Source organism: Apis cerana, linkage group LG7 (assembly GCF_029169275.1).
Source record: "Apis cerana isolate GH-2021 linkage group LG7, AcerK_1.0, whole genome shotgun sequence".
Taxonomy (NCBI): domain Eukaryota; kingdom Metazoa; phylum Arthropoda; class Insecta; order Hymenoptera; family Apidae; genus Apis; species Apis cerana.
Genome location: NC_083858.1, coordinates 11,906,538 through 11,925,927, shown reverse-complemented (window position 1 = coordinate 11,925,927; position 19,390 = coordinate 11,906,538). Strand labels below are relative to the sequence as shown.

The window sequence follows — 19,390 nt, the reverse complement described above, 5'->3', positions numbered from 1 at the left end:
AAAAATATTAATAATTTTTATTTAAATATTATTATATTATTTATTTATAATTAAATTTATGTAAAGTAAAGGACTATTACTATAAAAAAAACATTTACTTACTTTTTAAAATTAAACAATTTTTATATAAAGTTTATTTTTACATCAATGTTATCAAAAAGTTTTATGTAAATATTATTTTATAAAATCTGAATACCAAATTTTAAATAATAATATGCATGTCAGGCAATTTATTTTACACTAATATCAATACTTATTATGTATTGATTATAATATAAATAAAATATGATGCACAACCTTGAATATATAAATATTGTATGAGCCAATAAAAGATTACATTTTAAATTAGGTACTATTCAATATTCTACAAATACATAAACTATCGCAAATTAATTAAAAATTATGCAGGATTTGGTGGCAAGCCCATTGACCAAGTGTCTAATAACTTCTTATCATGAGGACCAGCACCTAAACTAAGCATAAGACCAGAAAGATCTCCATTATGACCACGTCCTCGCATAGCATGAACTACTTTGGCAATACTATAATTAAAATGAAAATATTTTTAATTTAAAAAATCAATTATTCAATATAAAAAATATAAAATATATATATAATTATACTTTGCCCATTCTTCTTGTAATGCAGCAAAATGTGCTTTCAGGGCAGAATTTCCAAGTTTCTCATTTTCAAGTGATTTTTCAATTTTTGTTAATAATGTTGGTAACTTCAGTGGTAATGTTCCTGCCCATCTGACGATATGTGAATTTGAATTTTCAACTTTATGTTCATCAGCAACAATATCTAATCTACATACATTTACACAAGGTAAAGGCACAGCTACTGATGTATCAACACCTAAAATAAAATTATTTATAAAACATTTAATATAATACCTATAATTTAATATTCTTCTAAGCATATATAAGTACCAATAAAGTTACACTTATTAGGATCCATATATTCTGTTGCATGAGTTTTGACTCTTCTACATGCACGTGGAATAAGAGAACTAAGACCATATAAAGATTCCAATCTCTGAATATTTGGACCTCTTACTAAAATTTGAACACCTGTTAAACTAGAATATAAAAGTTGCCTAAATTGATCTTTTCCTAATACAGCTCTTAAATCTTTAAGTATCAATGTAGTGGGTTTTTCTAAGACTTCTGAAAATTCTAGTGTTGTTTCTGATTCATTTGAGTTTAAAGTTAAATTTATAGGTAATTTAGCATTTACTAAAGTAAATCCATCTTCAGTTTCTAGAAAATAAGAAATACAATTTTATATAAAATATGCATATATATTTTTTCTTATAAATATATTATTTTATGATACTAACCAATCTGATGTTCCAAGTTATAATTCAATTCATCATCTAATAAGTTCATAGGAAAAATTTCTATGAAATGTCTCGCTCCTGCACTAAGAATCCATACCAACCACATATGAATTCTAATTTGATTTTAATTTATTAGTATCTTTTTTAGATGTTACACATTTATATATATATAAAGAAAATTACTATAACCATAAAACAAACCTTATAAAAACATGTTTCTCATTGGTTATATCACTAAAAGTTCTAGGCTGTTTGTTGGAATTATTATATGATCCTGATCCATTATTAGTTGATAAACGAACAATTCTTTGTGGGCATTCTGCTTCTTCTGCATTATATTTTTTTTCAGCAAAATCTTGTAATTCCCGAATTACTTCCTTTAAATTATCAACTAAAAAGGGCCACATATTTAATAGAAACTGTTTATCTCTCATAAAAACAATAAAACTGCACCATTTACGAAAACCTCTTGCCTAAAAATAAATAAAAACAGAAACAAAATTTCTTAACAATAATGAAATTTTTTTGATTTCCTCTCTATTGATTTAAAATTGTAATTAATGACATGATTTGAATAATTTATTGTAATAGCTACCAAACATGCTTTTTCGTTGCATAATTCACCTGGGCATCTTTTAACGTAAATGTATGACTTAAAACATGCCCCCTATATTCATCTCCAAAGTAGCAAACACCTTCTTTACCTGGATGTACTTCACAACTTAAGCTCCTTAAATAATTAAAATAAAAACATAATTTTTTAATTTATACACAATTAAATTTTATTTGTATTTATATTAATAAAAGAATATAATAAAAAATTATTTTACAATTACTATACCTAAAGCATGCATGCTTTAGCAAACACCAAATATCTTGAGTTAATGATTGTTGAGCAGAAAGAAATGATGTTCTAGTTTCATGTTCATTACTTAAATATTTTACATTTCCAATACTTTGACATCCTTCACATTCATATTGTCCATCTTCCATAATATTTTGATTTCGTTTTAATATTTCTTTTGGTCCATAAAATTTTAATTTTTCTGTATTTTGATTATCATAATTACGATAGGTTTGAGTAGTAAATATCACTTTAGGTCCGTGTGATTCACAAAAAATACATAAAGCAATCACAGCATTCATTGTTAATTATTTTCTTTTTTATGAATATTAAATTTACTACTCATATATTTTCATATCTTTATTATTATTATCATTTTATAAACGCATATTTATGTGCACATATGTATGTATGTATAAATAACATAATATTTTCATAAATAAAATAATATTTTTTAAATAAAATATTTAAATATTATACATATCTAATAAAAAGTAGAAATTATAATTTTAAACCTAACCTCTATTCGTATAGTATCACCTATAAAATTTTTATAATATAAAAATATCAATATGTTATTTATTAATTTTTAGCTCACGTTTTAAAAATGAAGTAATTAATTTTTTTTAGCTTTTTCACGTGATAAGACAAAAATGAAGAGAAGCCAGGAACACGTGACATTATGATAGTCTCTTATACATATCTAAACAGACATTTCATTCGTTTATACAAAGAATATTCACGCATACATTTATAGATTTAACGATTTCGTATATGCAAATAAAAACAAAAATATATTTACATAATAAGTTGCTTTTTGTGTAACAATGTAACATATAATATCATTTAATGTCAATTATTTTTTTTTTCATTTATTAATTCATTTAACATTAACTTAATTAATAGCAAGCACAATATATATAAAAAAATATATTTATTATATCTTTATATTGTAACATAGATTATAATGAATAAGATATATAATATAAATTCATTATTTTGTATTATGATAAATTAATTTTAATTTAGTACCTTCATATGCAGCTCTCATCCATATTCCTATTGCATGTGCTTGAGGATACTTAAATTCCTGAAATTTAAATAATTTTTGTTTTCTTCTACTATTAAATTTTAATTATAATATATGTCATAACTAAAACTTAATAATAAAGGAAAATATATCATTAAATTTATAAAACAATAATATTTCATTCTTATTTACATGAAAAGAATGTGTATGTAAAATATTTGTATTAAAATTTTCTGCAGCTTTTACAGCTATTCCAAATGCATCAAGAGGATCCATATTTTTATTTAATGCATTTTCTAAGTCTATTTGTATTGTTATTAAAATAGTTAATAGAATATCATTATTTAGGGAAGATATTTTAATTTGTTCCAGTGCTTTATTTGCAATAGTTAATACATGTAACCACATGTCTACTGTTATTTCCTTGTCATTTTGATATTTTGAAAAAGCCTAAAAAATGTTATATATTTGAAATGTTAACTAACAATATACTAACAAATTATATCTTACTTTAGCAACATTGTAAAAAAAGTAAGAATATAATCCTCCTTGTAAACCACCAACTGTTCTTTGAATAATATGACTAATTTGTGTAAATGTTATATATAAATTTGTTCCTGATATTTTATTTTTCTGTAAAATATATTATTTAAGATTTCATATATATTTTTTATTTTATTTTATTTTATTTTATTCTATTTTTTTTAATATTTAGTCTTACAACCTTAATATCATTTTGTATAGCTTTAGCTCCACGTGCAAGACTTGTGCCATAATCTCCACATTCTTGATCCATTTTATTTAATTGTTCTGTACATACTATTATTGCTTCACATGCCATTGAAATAATTGATAAAAATGCTTGACCAGTTTCATAATTCATTGTTGGTCCTTGTAAATTTAAATCATACCAGTTGATATTCTGTTTTAAAATTTGATTTATTTATTATATTTATCATAATTTAAAAATTAAAATTATGATAAATTACCTTATTGTATTTTGATGTAATTATTTTTTTCTTATTCTAAAAATCAATTTTACTATTAAGTTATACAATATAATGTAAGTTAATTTTTTTTATATTATATTACCTCCTCAATTTTTATTACTTCTGTAATTAATACTTTTGGCCAAGCAGATATAGGTGTTGGAAAATCTAAATATTTAATTAAATCCGTAGTAAGTGAGAGATTTAACAAACAAATATGAAAACCATTATAATTTGAATATGTCATAAATTCTTTCACATATATTCTTTTTATTTTTAATTTATTTATTTCTATTTGTTGCAAAAATTCTAAAATAAATATGTTTCCTTGTATTTGACTACAACCTAAAAAATTTAAAAACATTTAAAAATTTAATCAGTTTTAATATATATATTTTAATAAATGTAAAGATGTTTAATTTCATAATGATACCAAAGTTACTTATTAGAATTGCAATTTCATGACCAGTACAAAATGTTTTAGTTTTATGTATACTTTTCTTAGTACAATCCTGTAATGTTCTATTTAATATATTTATTAGTGGTTTAAGTATTTGTTTAACTATATTTGAAAGTATATTCAATTTATATCCTTCATGAATTATATTTTGAAAATGCATTTCTGTAAGATATAATTTTTTTATATATTATGTATATATTAAATAATTTAATTTTTTTAAATTTTGTAACCTGCTTTCAGACATAGGATTTCTCCATTGTTTGCAACAGAATTGCAAAGAGAATAAATTTCATCTATATTTTTTCCTTCTTCCGACATAGCTCCAGCTATTTTATATATAAAAAGTATAGGCAAAATATCATTTTCTTTAATAGTATTATTGAAATAATGTGATATATTATTATTTACTATTATTAATTTAATATTATATCCTTTAACTTCTGCATGTAATTTAGCTAAGGTAAAGTTTATAGAATATTCAATATCATTTTGAATAATTAATAATATACCTATATATAAATATTTTAATTAATTATTATTATTATAAAATATTTTATTAATATATAGTTTGTAAATATTAATATTAGTATGAAATAAAATTATATTCATATATTTTATTGCCTGAAGGATGATCAGATTCAATTTCTGCAATAACTTTCAATATGTTATTAATTGAAGGTCCAGAAAAAGTATTGCCTAAAATTGCAGCTGTTAACATTCCAGGACCTACAAATCTTGGATATAATAATTCATTTTCAGCTCTACCACCAGATATTAATTTGACCTATTATTATGCTCTGTTGCATTATTCTATATTTAAAATATTTTCATTTTATTCTAACAAATTACTTACTTTCCCAATCATATTTACATAATCTTTACGTAAAATTGCATTACAATCTTCTAATACAATTAAATCATTATGTATTTTTGCTACTCCCATAAGACTTTTATTAATTATTGTATCAAAATAATCATAATCTTGATCTTTTAATTCACACATTTTTATGTACAAAAATATATAAATGTAAATCTAAATAAGTATTAATAATTATAATAAAAATATAATTTGTATTTTTAATATTTATTCTAATTATTTTATATATATGAATTAAAGAATTAAATTAAATAGATAACCTATTAACTTACCTATTTTGAGATGAATATAATTTAAGTTATGTCTTAAAAAATATTTTATTTTTTATTTTTTTAAATTTTTTATTCAAAATAAAATTATTTACTATTATTATTTTAACAAAAAAAAATCAACTTACTTAATCTTTATAAATTTAAATACAGACACATGAGCAAAAACTTGCACAGTCAATATATATTATCTGCCTTATGTTTTATTTAGTGAAATTTATTTAAGTAATATTAAAATAAATCATAATCAATATAAAGGTGCATTTATTTATAATTACTTAATTCAGCCATAAATGGCCAAATATTGCACTACATATTTTGACTACTTTTGCAAACTCTACTTTTTTGAAATATCAAAGTTTCATATTAAATTTATTAAAATTTACCAAAGTTTAATTAAAGTTAAATCAGAAAAATGAAATAAAACTTAGATATGAAATCTTAAAAAGCAAAGCTTGCAAATACATTACTGACAAACTTTATTTTATCTTATAATCATATAACAATCTTAAATGTTATCAGTCTACAAAGTTATACTAAAATTTGCTTAAAAGTATTTAGATACAGATGATAACAATATCAGCAATGTATTCATGCATTCACACAAACGATGCATGTAATATTTACATCATTTTATGAAAAATTCATTATTTTCACGCTGCATTCATACTACGCAGGAAGTTTTATATATACTTAACCTATTTGGTATATATTTATGAGTTGTATACCTTTACCTGAATTATTTTAAAAACCTACAAAAAAAAATAGCAATTGTATTTTGTATCACATTAATTTTATCATTTAATTTAAATTTGGATTATACTTTATATTTAAATGAAATTTCTGTACACTTTTACATTGATTAAAATTTTAAAACAGCCTTATGAACAATAAAGAATTATGTAATTTTTATATTACATATTCAAGAAAATTATTGATAATTATGCATATTGAATTCATGCAAATCATTAAAAAATGTGAATATTAAAACATTCAAAAAAATTTATATTCATGTACATAAAATTTTTAATATATAAATTTAATTTTAAAAAGCTTTATGTTTGTGTATTTCTAATATATAAATTTAATTTTAAAAAGTTGTATGATTGTGTACATATATAATAAAAAGTTACAATTTTACAAAAACAATATACATGTATACAATTCATTATAACAAATACAATATATATGAATTATATAACAATTCAAATTCACTAATTGTGATATCCAACAAATTAGGTTTGTTTCTAATTCTCAGATTTAATTCTACACAAATATTCACTGGTTCTTAGATTAACTTTTAAAACACAAAACAGGCTAATGTTTAGCACTGTTTACCAATCTGTACTACTTTGAAATATATCTTCAACTTTTATAAATTTCTCCTTTTTTCAAAGTGATTTTGTGATATTATTAAATAATCGTTTACCCCACCATGATTCCAAATCAAATGGCTTAAAATCTAAAACATAATTGTTATAGGCTATCTTGATCATATAATTTTTCTTAAAGAAAAACAAATGTTTATTTGTTTAAATATTAATTTACCTTGAAGAGTATCATTTGGTTCACCATCATTGTAATATACTATAGTGTTAGGACCTGAAATTGATAAAATATTTTTATTTAATTATATTTATATATACATTTAATGCTTAAAAAAATAAATAAAAAATTGAACATTTATAATTCATTTTAATTAATTTAATAAAAGACTTACTGGAAGGTTCTGAACAATCTGAACCATCAGAAGATTCACTTCTTTGTCGTGTATTGACTTGATTCCATGCTGATAAATAAAAATTATAATTATAATATTAATATAATATCAATATTATATGTTATGCAATATTTATTTTTTTTATATGAATATTTTCTTATACATATATTTCTTTATATATTATGAAATTAAAATTTATATTTTATGAATAAATATAAACATAAATCTTTTCACCTACATTCATAAACAAATTTAATAAGTTCTTCATGTTGAGGAGTAATAACTTCTTGTATTTGATGTCTCTGTGAACTGAATTTAGATTTTCCATTCATGTGAAAAACTGGTTTTGGCACATGGCTATAAAATAAATATTAATATATATTATAGCAAATATATGTTAATATAACATATATAATATTAACATAAAAAAATATTCTGTACATAGAATATTTTCAAAGCATAATAGTTATATAGAATATTTTATTTTTAAATCATTAAAAATATAACATAAAAATTACAAGTGGTTATTTTGAATGTAGAATTATGAATTGCGTAATGCCGAAATACTGGAGTTACAAAAAAAAGAAAAAAAAATAGCAAGCTTAAAATGTATTAAAATATTACCGGGTAATCTCATGATCATCATCAGGATCTGCTTTCCTTGTTAAATCACGCAAAGTTTCCAACCTCTCAAGATTCTGACTAATTCCTAAAGAATTATAATTTTAATTTAATGAAATTAACATTATAAATGTTTATAAATAAAATTAAGTATTCTTCAAGTACCTCTTCGTGTTTTAGCGACTATCTTGCTAGGTCCTTTTGATACAGTGTACATGTTTCTTATGAGAGAAGTACAACAATAACTTCGAACTATATTTGCGATAATAGATCATCCGAGATTAATCTTAAAATCTTAGTTTAGAATTAAGTAAATTACTATATAACTCTAACTAGAACCGATTAGACCAACCGCACAGATTGAAATGATCAGCGTGAAATACACGATGAATAAACCACGTGATCTCAACTTGTGCTATTGCATTAATATATATATATATATATATATAAGTAATATTTACGAATGTATATGAACATATACTAATTCAATAGTCCAAATCAATTCGATTTTTAATTTAAATTTTTAATTCAAGGATTTTCCCATTGTGAATGACAAAGAATAATTTACATATATATTTTAGATATTCATAAAGAAAAATTAATTATTTTTAATATTAATATTATTTTATTATAAAACAGTTCATTTGATTTGATTATATAATTATATTTAATAAGAAGATAAATTTATTTGAAAAATAGGACTTTAAATATCAAAGATAAGATTTTTTCATTTATCCTTCTGTTATATTTAATAATTTACATGCAAATATCGAAATAATTTAAAATATTAAAATATTATTAATAAATACTATATTAAAATTTATGTAAAATAAAATGTAGATTAAATAATAACATAAATAAATGTTACATTAATCTTCGAATTCTTATACTATAATTTTATGTTTTATATATATTCATTCTTAATTTCAAGGATTGGAATTTTCTGATATAATTATTCATATGTTACAATATTAGAAAAGTTTATTATAAAATGAAAAAATCATATATAATTTTAAATCATTATTATAATTTTCTAACATAAAGAAATTATTGAAAATATAAAATTAATTTTCCTACAATATCCAATAATCATAATAATTACATAAAATAGAAGAAAATTTCTTATGATTATACAAATTGCATAGAAATTGATTACAGTTGATTAAGATTATTAAATACAATTTATATAAATAAACAAATTTTAGTTATTTCAAATATCTACTTGAGATATTTTTAAATATTTTATCTATTCTAGAATAAAAGTATTAATATATTTAGTGCTATGTTGCACTATTTGTCAAAAGTAATCTATTTTTAGTAAAAATATTTTACTATTTGATATTAAAGTAAAATATTCATTGGTAGAAGGATACAATATATAATAATTTTATAAAATTAAATATTTAAATATAGTTTTATCACATTTTTAAAATTATTATAAAGAAGTTTAATTTTTATTATAAAGCTTAATGAATTTGCTTTTTTTAAAATAAAACTATAATTTAAAAATCATAAATCACAAACAAAAATATACATAATGTTCCTTATTACCAATGATATATTCTTATAATATAATTTTAGAATATATTAATTATCTGTAATATCAGTACATAATTATAATATAATAACAATGCTATTAATAAATTTCTATTATTCTAAGATAATAATACTTTATAAAAATCAAAATTACTACAATAATGAATATATCATGAATACATATTTATACAGAATATTAATTAAAATTAAGATATAAATTTAAAAATATTTCCATCTATAGCTTAATAAAGTCAATAATGAAATATTCATTTCTTTTCATTCACATTTAAATTTTTTTAAATTTGTAAATTTGAAAAATGCAACTGCATAAATTAATAATTCTTATATAGTTCCAAGGCATGAGATCACACATTGTATTATATATTAATATTATATTATTAATAATATAATAATATTAATATTATTTTGCTTACAATGTGCTTTTTATATACAAATAATATAAGATATAATTCCTACTTCTGTATCATGTAATATTTACGCGCAACGATTATTTTAAAATAAGTTATTCATTATTATTAAATTTTTACAACTTAATAAAATGCTAATTTATGATCATTTAGTATCAATTATATTCTTAAGTACAAAGAAGCGCAAAGCATTTTATTTTTCTTTATTTTTCTTTGTATAGTATTTTTTTTTTTTAATTTATTTTATCAATGTTCCTAATATTAGAATCATTATTAGAAGCATTGATTTATTAGATTTTATATTTGATGATCAAAACAGAACAAATTTAATTTCCATCTGTTTTCTAGAATGTAAATATGAAAATTATGTTTAAAGAGCAAATAAAGATTTATCTTGATCTTTATTAATTTGACGTTGAATGTTAGAGTTTTCAGAATTAGTAGTACTTCCAGTATTAGTAGTAGTTGCAGGTAATGTTGGTAAAGCTTCAGCCGCAGCTGCTCGTTCTGCTAAGAAACGCTCAAACTCGGACGATGTTAAGGATTCTTGATCACCATGTGCTCCTGGCTGAACAGAAAAAGTAAAAGTTTTTTCAATATTTATTAAATATAATTTAATATTTTAATAATTTATTAAAATAAATACATTTAAAATAATATTCATTATTATATTACTCTTAAACTAATTTTTATTTATAACTCACCGTATGATCTAACCAGGCTGCCATCTCATTAAATTCAGATTCCCGATTCATCTGAATGTTAAAAAAAAAAAAAGAAAATAAAAATAAACATATCAAACAAAATAATAAATATGTAAATATGTATGCATAATGTAGGCAAAAATAAAGAAAAAAGAAACATAAGAAAAAATTAATTTACTTCATACTATAGAAAGCAATAAATAAAAGCAGTGACTAATTAAATCTACTAAATAAATAAGAATATGTTTCAATATTACAAATTTAATAAATATTATTCTTTTTTTTTTCTTACCTTTATCAGGATAATTTTAATTTTATAGTACAAATTCATAACTAAATTATATATATTATACAAAGATATAATTTTTGCATAATAATGTATAATTAAATTTTTGATAAATTTAATATTTATAATAATCTTATTTTTTTAGTACTTATATTGATCAAATGATTAAATTGATTAAATGCTTAGCAATAATTAGTATAATAGGAATTACGCACAGAAGTAGCGGTAGTAGAAGCAACTGTAGAAGCAGTCTGCTGGGGATACTTAGGATTATTGCGATTGAGAATCGCTGTATTGAGACTTCCTCCGCTCACCTGCTCCAAATTATCCTCATATTTGCTACCACTATAATAAAAATAAATAAAAATTTAATAAAATAATTGTATATATATATATATATATATATATATATATATATATATATATATATACAACATAAATATATAATATATAATTATTTAAAAAATTAAAATTAATATTAAAAACCTGTTCTTTATAGTGTCATAAGATGTATTTCGTGACTGTGCAAACATATCAAATTCATCATTATCACCTTCTTTTTTCTCTTTTCTGTCTATTCTACTTTTTTCAATATTATCAGATATACCTGTAATTTAATATAATTAAATTAAAAAATTGCAAATGTTGTGTATGTTAAAATATAATATTTATTCTGTCTTAATTACCTATTTTTGTCATTTTTTTTTCTAAAGCATCAGTTTCATCAGATAAGTCAATAAGAGAATCAGCTTCTTGTTTATTAATTGATAAAGCAGAATCTATATTTTGTGGATGACCAATTGTTTGTGCCAAAATAGTACTTGCTGCAACAGCCTTGTTTTTTGTATAACGTGAATAACGCAAAAATAAATTATTTAATTCATCATTTATACGTAATAATTCTGCTGTCATTTCATCATGAGCCAACTTTCCAATTAAATCAACAACTCGTTCTTGCATTGCTTTGCATGTAGAATGAAGTTCCTATAAATAGTAATTATATATATACATATATATATATATTTATATATATATATATTTATTATCATTTAATATCTTTAATTACAATACAAAGATTTTCTTCAATATTATATATAAAACATTATTAAAAAAAAAAAATAATAGTTATAATAAATATTTACTGTTAGATATTTGCTATATTATTCATACGAAATAAATAATTATATTCATACAGATAAAAGTTCAAGATCTGCAGGATCAGGTTGTTGACTATTATTCTGATCTGAGCTTGTAAAATATGCCAGCATTTCTGATAAAACCCGCATATTTCCTTGTACAACATCAAGTTCACTTTGTAATTTAGCCATTTGTTGTTCATTCAACATAGTTAATTGTCCAGAAGATTGATTCTGAGATTGTTGCATTTGTGGCGTTATAGAAGTTGTTGATTGTTGTTCAACTGTAGGTATATTCATGACATTTTGTTCTAATTCAGGTACACTCTGTAATTGTATTAATAATTATGTAATTATTTTGATAATTATCATTTAAAATAAAAATAAATCTTACTCGTTCTGGAGTGATAATAGGTGCCATAGCATCTAAGTCTGTCATTGGAAATTGTATGCCTTTTACTTTTAACTCTTGATATATTTGAACAACTCCTTGAGTATGTGGTTGATGACGGAATGTATCTGCCCATGTTTGAATTAGACTTAAAACTTTTTCTTGCACTGCTGTTGGTGGTTCATTTTTTGGTCCAATTAACTTAACCAATTCTTGTACAAATTCTCGTGAACAAGCAAGAGCATGAAAACGTTTTCCACAATTTTTTACACATGTTTCCAATACCTAATTCATTAAAATATATAAATTTTATATATTTTTATATTTGATAGAAATAAACAAGTTTTAAAAATTGATTAATTTAGCAGTTTAAATTATAATTAAAATCAATCTTAAATAATAATAAAAATATCTTATTATTTTATAAAATTATTTTATAATTTATTATTTTATTAATTTATAATTTATTATTTTATAATATTTTAAAATTAATTATAGAAATTAATTTTTTAATTAATTTTAGAAAATTAAATTAAAAATAAATATATTATTTAATATATATTATTATATATATAAATATATTATTTATTATTATTTAATTATATGTAATAATTTTATTATGTTATGTTATATATATTGTTGTATATATATATATATATTATATATATATATATATTATATATATTGTCCAAAATAAATATATTATATAAATATTATTAAAAATATATACTAACAGTAAGAGTATACATGACTATAGTGTAATTTTTTCCAGCAGCCTGATTAAGTCTGCGTTTAATTGCTTTAATTGCATCTCTTGGCCCATCTTCTGTTTCATTTATAATATCACATATTTCCATATTAAGTGTCCAATTTTCGCTTGGCAAAGTACCATCTGTAGCTTGTTCTAAAATATAGAATTAAAAATATCACTTTATTTTTTTTTACGGTTTTTTTTTAGTAAAAAAAAAAAAAATATTAAATATTAATATTATAAATTATGATTCATGACACAAATGTCTGAAGACATATATACATAGAAAAAAGAAATCTATAGATATTCAAGTATTAATTAATATTGACAATACAAGCAGATTCATATAAAAAAAATTAACTAATTAATTATTATTATATTATTAAATTAATTGATATAATGTATTTTGTAAAGATAAATAAGAAACTTACCTATTTTCTGTCCTACTGGTGTCGAAAATGGATTGACATTTACTCCAAAAAATGACATTATTACACGATATATGAAATTGATTTTATATTCAATTATATTAATTTGATTCACTTGTGCATATGTAAGGCACGTAACAAATTTTGACAGGAACAATATTTAATAATAAATTAAAAACTTTTTATACTGAGAACGTCAGTATCATATGACCCATACAATGATAAAGGCAGACGTCAAATACAAAATGACATGAAATTTTAACCAATCAGATACAACACTTTGAGAATACTATTCTGATTGGATCTAACATTTAAAGCAAATTCATTTTATTTTACAAACAAATAAATTTTAATATAAAATGAATTTATTAATAAATTCTTTAAATTTGAAATAAAATTAAATATTTATATATGCTATATGTTGAAAATAAAATAATTTTCGAAATTTTAGTTATGATTTAAATTTCTGTTTAAATTTTTTTTAAATTTTTATAATTAAATAATTTAATAGAAAGAGATAAATTGCATTATATATAAATTTTTATTAAATTTCTTGTTCGTATAATAAAAAATATAATTTAATTTAATAATTATCAATAATAATTAACTTTGAAATTTAATCATAGAATATATAATTTCAAGATTCTTTTCATTTTGGATCAATATTTAAATGTATATAATTATATAATCAAATAGAGAGTGCTAAAAAAACAAAAATTTATAAAAAATAATTTGTTATTCATAAATATATATATAATTTTTATTCGAATTTAAAAATAAAGTTTTAAGAATCAATTAATTATGTGCGAAGTAAAAGAAAAATATATATAATTAACTTTTATAAATATTTTTCTATAAAGACTTTCTATAAAGACATTTGTTATTAAATAATTTATATTCGAAGCATTAATTTTTAACAATTTATATATAATTATATTAATTTAATTAAATATAATAATGTCAATATATATTAATCAATGATTTAATTTGATTATGATTTAATCATGATTACATAGTTTAGCCCTTCGTTTAATTATAAAAAATTCTTATTGATAAATCATCGTTGCGCAGCAACTGAATAAAAACAATATGATATGATACAATAAATTCTCATAGTAGTCGATTTAATTTTATATAATTTATATATTTATATAATTTTATAAAAAAACTAAAAATGAATGCGAATGATGTTCCTACCATATTACAAGAATTTGCACAGCCTCGTATAATAAATGAAGATATGTTATTAAACTTAATAATTGAACAAGGACCGAAAGGAATAGCTGGTAGACTTTTTTATGAGGATGGTATTAACTTGGATGAAACAAAAGAAATTCGAATCGAATTTCTTAGTATGTATTAAATATGATATTATTTTGATTTTGATTTTACATTTATTATAATATAAACCTATTTTTTTAGATATTTTAAAAATAGATTATTTATGGATGATGCCAAATCTTACAAAATTAAAATTATCCAATAATATAATTGAAAAAATAGAAAATCTTGATGCTCTTGTTAATTTGAAAGAATTAGATTTATCTTTCAATCGTATTAAAATTATAGAAAATTTAGACAATTTAACAAAATTGGAAATATTACTTTTATTTAATAATGAAATTAATGAAATAGAGAACATAGATAGTTTATACCATCTTACGATTTTTAGTATTGGTAATAATATTATATCAAATTGGAAACATGTATGTATCATATAAATTAATCTTGAAAATTTTATATTTTTGTATTTTTATTTATTTGTATTATTATTTAGGTATTATATTTAAGAAAATTTAAAAATTTATATAGTTTGAATATGAGTGGAAATCCATGCACAGAAGAAGAGGGATATTTAGATTATGTGTTTGCATTTATACCTCAATTAATTTATTATGAATACAAAATGATAACTAAAGAACAAAGACAGACAGCTAGAGAAAAACATTAGTAATTATACAATTTTTATAATATATTTATATATTATATTATATTATATATCATATATATATAATATGAATATATTATTTATATATATATACATATATATATAATATGAATATATTATATATAATAACATATAATATGAATAAATATATATATATATATATATATATACAAATTTACTAATATTATATAATTTATAGTAGAGCTTTACATATTTTAGAAGAAGCAGAAATGAAAGAAAAAGAAGAATTGAATATAAGACAAGAACGTGAAAAAAAACTAGCTTTTCTTACTACTGCATGTGTAGAATATCTTGATGAAGATCATCTTTTTTATCAAATGTTTGAATATGACAAAGGTTTATAAAGTTATTACTAAATATAATAATATTTTTTTGTTTATTAATAATATATTAAATTCATTTTATATTTAGAAGGAAAAGATTTATCTATGGTAAATGAAGATACACAAAATGCATATGAACAATATAAAGTAAATTTTTCTAGTTTATGTCAAGAACTTTGTGAAGTAGGATTAAAAGAATATGACAAACGTTTAGATGAAATAAATCTTTATAATATTGGCGTAAATGAAGGAAAAAATATTTCACAAAATCAAGGAAGGATGTGAGTGATATATATAAAATAAATATAAAATGTAAACATAGATATAAGGAGGATATAAATATAAAATTGAAACAATTTATATTATTTCTAATTACAGGATTGTAAATGAAGTTTTGCAAACTAAAGCTGTCACATTAGTAAATATTAAACAATTATTAAAAAAATTAGTTGAAGATATAGATGCTGCTACATTAGAAGATATAACTCAAAAGGCACAACAACTTTCTCAAGAATTTAATAATATAGTAACTGAAACATGGACAAAATTAATGACCATTGAAGTAGATCTACATGAGCAAATACAAGTATATTTTTATTAAAATATATTATATATAAAAATTTTAGATTGAAAATATTAAAAAAAGTTTTTTTCTAACAAAGGATATAAATGAAATATTCAGAATTAATATTTCCGATATGATAGAATCTTTCTTAACAACTGCACGAGGATATTTTTCACAATTACGTAATTGCGAAGCAGAATATAATGATACTATTAATGGATTAATTTTATATTATCTTAGTGGTTTTGGAGAAGATCAAAAACTACCTCGTCATTTATTAAATTTATGTGAAGATAAAGAAATGTTAAATTATAATCTTAATAATTCTCATGAAAGACATTTACAAGTAAGAAATAATATTTCTATATATTTTTTTAAATTTTTCTTCACTTTAAAAATTAAGAAAATAATTCTAGGTAATAGATGCTCGAGAAGATAGCATGGTAAATCGATTAAGAAATTGGCTTAAAGAATATAATGAAGAATTATCAAGGTAAATTACTTTTTTCTTTATGTATTTTTATACTTTCTTTTAAATTTTTTATTTAATAGGCAAGAAATTGAAAGAAATAATCAACAAGTATTAGAAATAGCACACTTTGCAGATTCTCAACAAGAAGAATTTTTGTATCTCTTACAGCAATTAAATATTAGTGATCCAGAAGTTATATTAGCACTTGAAACTACTTAAAATTTAATAGAATATTTCTCAAATTATTCATTTAAAAATAAATATTTAAAAAAACTAAGTATTTTTATTGAATTATATATATTTATTGAAAAATATAAATTTAATATTATTACATATTAATTACATATTATTACATATTAATACATTTCAATATATCAATATATTTGTATAAAAATTCATGTTTATAAAATTCTCCACGATAAATTTTTTATATGAAAATTTATTTTTATAAAAGTTCTATATTAGTTTATTTATATTAGTTTTATATTATATATAAGTTTATTTTTATATTATTTTTATATAAAAATAATATTATTTCTTTAACTTATAGTTGAAAGAAATATTTGAATTAAACATTTTTATTTTGCAAAGCTTCAATATATAATTTTAAATTAGCTTGTACATTTGGAGATTGAACAAATGTTATAAATTCATTAAGATCTGAATTTGCATTTGCTTTTAACCATGATGAATTATGTTTTCTTAGTTCCATTTTTGTTTTTTGTCTTCCTTTAACTTCATAAATAGTTTAATTAGTAAATTTTAATTATTTTAGATAAAAACTATACTTACAGGGTATATTCTTAAAGCTTTTGATATAATTTTGACATCTTTCAATTGCGTTTGCTTTATTTAAAGCTAATTCATCTACAAGTCCAATTTCTAATGCTTCTTTTGGATGAAATAATGTTCCTCTAAATTAATATTTTTTTATTAATTATAAACATTATAAAGTGAAATAAATATTTTATTATACATTTGTCAATAATAAATTACTGTAAAAGTGCTAATTCAGCTCTTCTATATCCTATTATATCAACATAAAGAGCCCTCATCCATTCTGAAACAGTAATTCCCAATTGTGTTTCATTTAATCCTATGGTATATTTTCCTTCAACTAAAATTCTATATTCACAAGACATTGCTAATATACATCCACCAGCAGGACTAGAACCCTTTTTTAATAAAATTACATTGTTAATATATTATTAATATTATCAAAAAAATAATTTTTTAGATCATTCGTATCATTATATTATTAAAAAAATAATATTTAGAATAATACATTAATAGCAGCAGCTATTGGTATTTCCAAATTATATAAAGTTAACCATGTGTTTTGTATTGTTGTCCAATATTCACTAAGTTGTTTTTCAGTTCTATTATATATTTCCTTTAAATCAATTCCAGCTGAAAATATATTTGATAATGATGATGTTAATATAACACCTTGACATTTTTGTTTTTGTACATTCATTAAGGATGTATTTAAAGCATTTAATAATTCTTTATTTAAACAATTTACAGGTGGATGTGCCATTGATATTGTAGCAATATCTGGAAAATAAAATTATTAAATAAAAATTTATTTCATGTAATTAAAGTAATCATAATTACCTATATCATCTTTCGTGACTTCAATTATTTTTGAATTTACTGTATAAGTTCTATATAAAGGAATTTGTAAATTTTTGTTAAAAATTCTTTTTACAATAAACATTTCGATTATCGATTATCAATAAAATAAATATAATTCTGAAATTAAAATAGAATAATATAATCATTCTCGTCTGCGATATAAATATATATGTATTATACGATTATAGTGCATAATTTTATATTTATTTTACTTTTTATTATGTATATAATAATTATTTTATAAATTATAAATAATATTTAATTATTCTATAATATTTTATAATTATGTATATATTATATATTATATTATAATATTATAATCATAAATATTTCAGTAATGTTTTTTTTTATTTAAATTTAAATATTATATTATTTATATTATTTAAATATTGTTATGTTAATAACAATAAATAAGATACAATTCAGAAAAGAACGTAATAAATCTTATTTATTAAATATCTACGAAAAAAATATTTTATTAATCAAATTTAAATATTATATTAATTGTAAAATTTAGTAGAACATATGTTAACAAAATAGAACATATGTTATAAAAATTGACATAAATATCTTTAGATGTATAATTAATATAAAATATTATTATATTTATA

General features: G+C 20.2%; 5 protein-coding genes across 9 annotated transcripts; 1 reads left to right on the top strand and 4 right to left on the bottom strand.

Moving 5' to 3' along the window:
• Positions 1 to 102: 102 nt before the first annotated feature.
• Positions 103 to 5,956, bottom strand: LOC107999380 (uncharacterized). The gene is made up of 18 exons (XM_062077258.1): positions 5,815 to 5,956; positions 5,519 to 5,698; positions 5,287 to 5,449; positions 4,896 to 5,174; positions 4,639 to 4,827; positions 4,309 to 4,550; positions 4,206 to 4,241; positions 3,941 to 4,138; positions 3,727 to 3,849; positions 3,409 to 3,666; positions 3,219 to 3,276; positions 2,184 to 2,328; positions 1,967 to 2,072; positions 1,544 to 1,815; positions 1,343 to 1,455; positions 933 to 1,262; positions 624 to 858; positions 103 to 542 (listed from the first exon to the last, which is right to left on the bottom strand). The coding sequence occupies exons 2-18, from the start codon at positions 5,666 to 5,668 to the stop codon at positions 401 to 403; spliced, it is 3,039 nt and encodes a 1,012-aa protein (XP_061933242.1). The 5' UTR covers positions 5,669 to 5,698; positions 5,815 to 5,956; the 3' UTR covers positions 103 to 400.
• A 101-nt stretch (positions 5,957 to 6,057) lies between these two features.
• Positions 6,058 to 8,564, bottom strand: LOC107999381 (MAPK regulated corepressor interacting protein 2). Of its 3 annotated transcripts, none has more exons than XM_017059170.3 (6): positions 8,318 to 8,564; positions 8,156 to 8,240; positions 7,770 to 7,888; positions 7,532 to 7,600; positions 7,360 to 7,413; positions 6,058 to 7,273 (listed from the first exon to the last, which is right to left on the bottom strand). In XM_017059170.3, exons 1-6 carry the CDS (start codon positions 8,367 to 8,369, stop codon positions 7,203 to 7,205), a joined length of 450 nt encoding a protein of 149 aa, XP_016914659.1. In that variant the 5' UTR covers positions 8,370 to 8,564; the 3' UTR covers positions 6,058 to 7,202. The 3 variants fall into 3 exon arrangements, with proteins under 3 accessions (XP_016914659.1, XP_016914658.1, XP_061933241.1); XM_017059169.3 differs by having other exon boundaries at positions 6,058 to 7,294; positions 8,318 to 8,560; XM_062077257.1 differs by having other exon boundaries at positions 6,058 to 6,563; positions 8,318 to 8,558.
• Positions 8,565 to 9,115: 551 nt separating this feature from the next.
• Positions 9,116 to 14,054, bottom strand: LOC107999237 (TOM1-like protein 2). Of its 2 annotated transcripts, XM_062077251.1 has the most exons (9): positions 13,816 to 14,054; positions 13,368 to 13,537; positions 12,637 to 12,918; positions 12,300 to 12,569; positions 11,793 to 12,090; positions 11,593 to 11,713; positions 11,322 to 11,451; positions 10,821 to 10,871; positions 9,116 to 10,684 (listed from the first exon to the last, which is right to left on the bottom strand). In XM_062077251.1, the coding sequence occupies exons 1-9, from the start codon at positions 13,871 to 13,873 to the stop codon at positions 10,487 to 10,489; spliced, it is 1,578 nt and encodes a 525-aa protein (XP_061933235.1). In that variant the 5' UTR covers positions 13,874 to 14,054; the 3' UTR covers positions 9,116 to 10,486. The 2 variants fall into 2 exon arrangements, with proteins under 2 accessions (XP_061933235.1, XP_061933236.1); XM_062077252.1 differs by lacking the exon at positions 10,821 to 10,871.
• A 409-nt stretch (positions 14,055 to 14,463) lies between these two features.
• On the top strand, positions 14,464 to 18,889 carry LOC107999371 (dynein regulatory complex subunit 3). Of its 2 annotated transcripts, none has more exons than XM_017059150.3 (9): positions 14,464 to 15,164; positions 15,235 to 15,518; positions 15,590 to 15,762; positions 15,960 to 16,117; positions 16,193 to 16,385; positions 16,483 to 16,690; positions 16,767 to 17,015; positions 17,086 to 17,162; positions 17,222 to 18,889. In XM_017059150.3, the coding sequence occupies exons 1-9, from the start codon at positions 14,987 to 14,989 to the stop codon at positions 17,358 to 17,360; spliced, it is 1,659 nt and encodes a 552-aa protein (XP_016914639.2). In that variant the 5' UTR covers positions 14,464 to 14,986; the 3' UTR covers positions 17,361 to 18,889. The 2 variants fall into 2 exon arrangements, with proteins under 2 accessions (XP_016914639.2, XP_028523219.1); XM_028667418.2 differs by having other exon boundaries at positions 14,474 to 15,164; positions 18,669 to 18,889.
• Positions 17,422 to 18,896, bottom strand: LOC107999372 (enoyl-CoA delta isomerase 1, mitochondrial). Its single transcript, XM_017059153.3, has 5 exons — positions 18,759 to 18,896; positions 18,427 to 18,698; positions 18,138 to 18,316; positions 17,934 to 18,055; positions 17,422 to 17,876 (listed from the first exon to the last, which is right to left on the bottom strand). The coding sequence occupies exons 1-5, from the start codon at positions 18,859 to 18,861 to the stop codon at positions 17,710 to 17,712; spliced, it is 843 nt and encodes a 280-aa protein (XP_016914642.1). The 5' UTR covers positions 18,862 to 18,896; the 3' UTR covers positions 17,422 to 17,709.
• Between the last annotated feature and the right edge of the window lie 494 nt (positions 18,897 to 19,390).

Bases quoted from the DNA above. Each gene is read 5' to 3' on its own strand.
- LOC107999237 (XM_062077251.1), bottom strand. From the start codon at position 13,873: ATGTCATTTTTTGGAGTAAATGTCAATCCATTTTCGACACCAGTAGGA. The intron at 11,452-11,592 runs GTTTTTAATATT...TTTTTATTATAG, and splicing joins TATGACACTATAAAGAACAG to TGGTAGCAAATATGAGGATA. The intron at 10,872-11,321 runs GTGCGTAATTCC...TTTAACATTCAG, and splicing joins CTTCTACTACCGCTACTTCT to ATGAATCGGGAATCTGAATT.
- LOC107999371 (XM_017059150.3), top strand. From the start codon at position 14,987: ATGAATGCGAATGATGTTCCTACCATATTACAAGAATTTGCACAGCCT. The intron at 15,763-15,959 runs GTAATTATACAA...TATAATTTATAG, and splicing joins ACAGCTAGAGAAAAACATTA to TAGAGCTTTACATATTTTAG. The intron at 16,386-16,482 runs GTGAGTGATATA...TTCTAATTACAG, and splicing joins TCACAAAATCAAGGAAGGAT to GATTGTAAATGAAGTTTTGC.
- LOC107999381 (XM_017059169.3), bottom strand. From the start codon at position 8,369: ATGTACACTGTATCAAAAGGACCTAGCAAGATAGTCGCTAAAACACGA. The intron at 7,601-7,769 runs GTAGGTGAAAAG...TTTATTTATCAG, and splicing joins TATTAAATTTGTTTATGAAT to CATGGAATCAAGTCAATACA. The intron at 7,414-7,531 runs GTAAGTCTTTTA...TATCAATTTCAG, and splicing joins AGATTGTTCAGAACCTTCCA to GTCCTAACACTATAGTATAT.
- LOC107999372 (XM_017059153.3), bottom strand. From the start codon at position 18,861: ATGTTTATTGTAAAAAGAATTTTTAACAAAAATTTACAAATTCCTTTA. The intron at 18,317-18,426 runs GTATTATTCTAA...TTATTAAAAAAG, and splicing joins CAATAGCTGCTGCTATTAAT to GGTTCTAGTCCTGCTGGTGG. The intron at 17,877-17,933 runs GTAAGTATAGTT...CTATTTATGAAG, and splicing joins AAGCTTTAAGAATATACCCT to TTAAAGGAAGACAAAAAACA.
- LOC107999380 (XM_062077258.1), bottom strand. From the start codon at position 5,668: ATGTGTGAATTAAAAGATCAAGATTATGATTATTTTGATACAATAATT. The intron at 5,175-5,286 runs GCAATAAAATAT...ATTTATATATAG, and splicing joins TGAATCTGATCATCCTTCAG to GTATATTATTAATTATTCAA. The intron at 4,551-4,638 runs GTATCATTATGA...TAAATTTTTTAG, and splicing joins AATTCTAATAAGTAACTTTG to GTTGTAGTCAAATACAAGGA.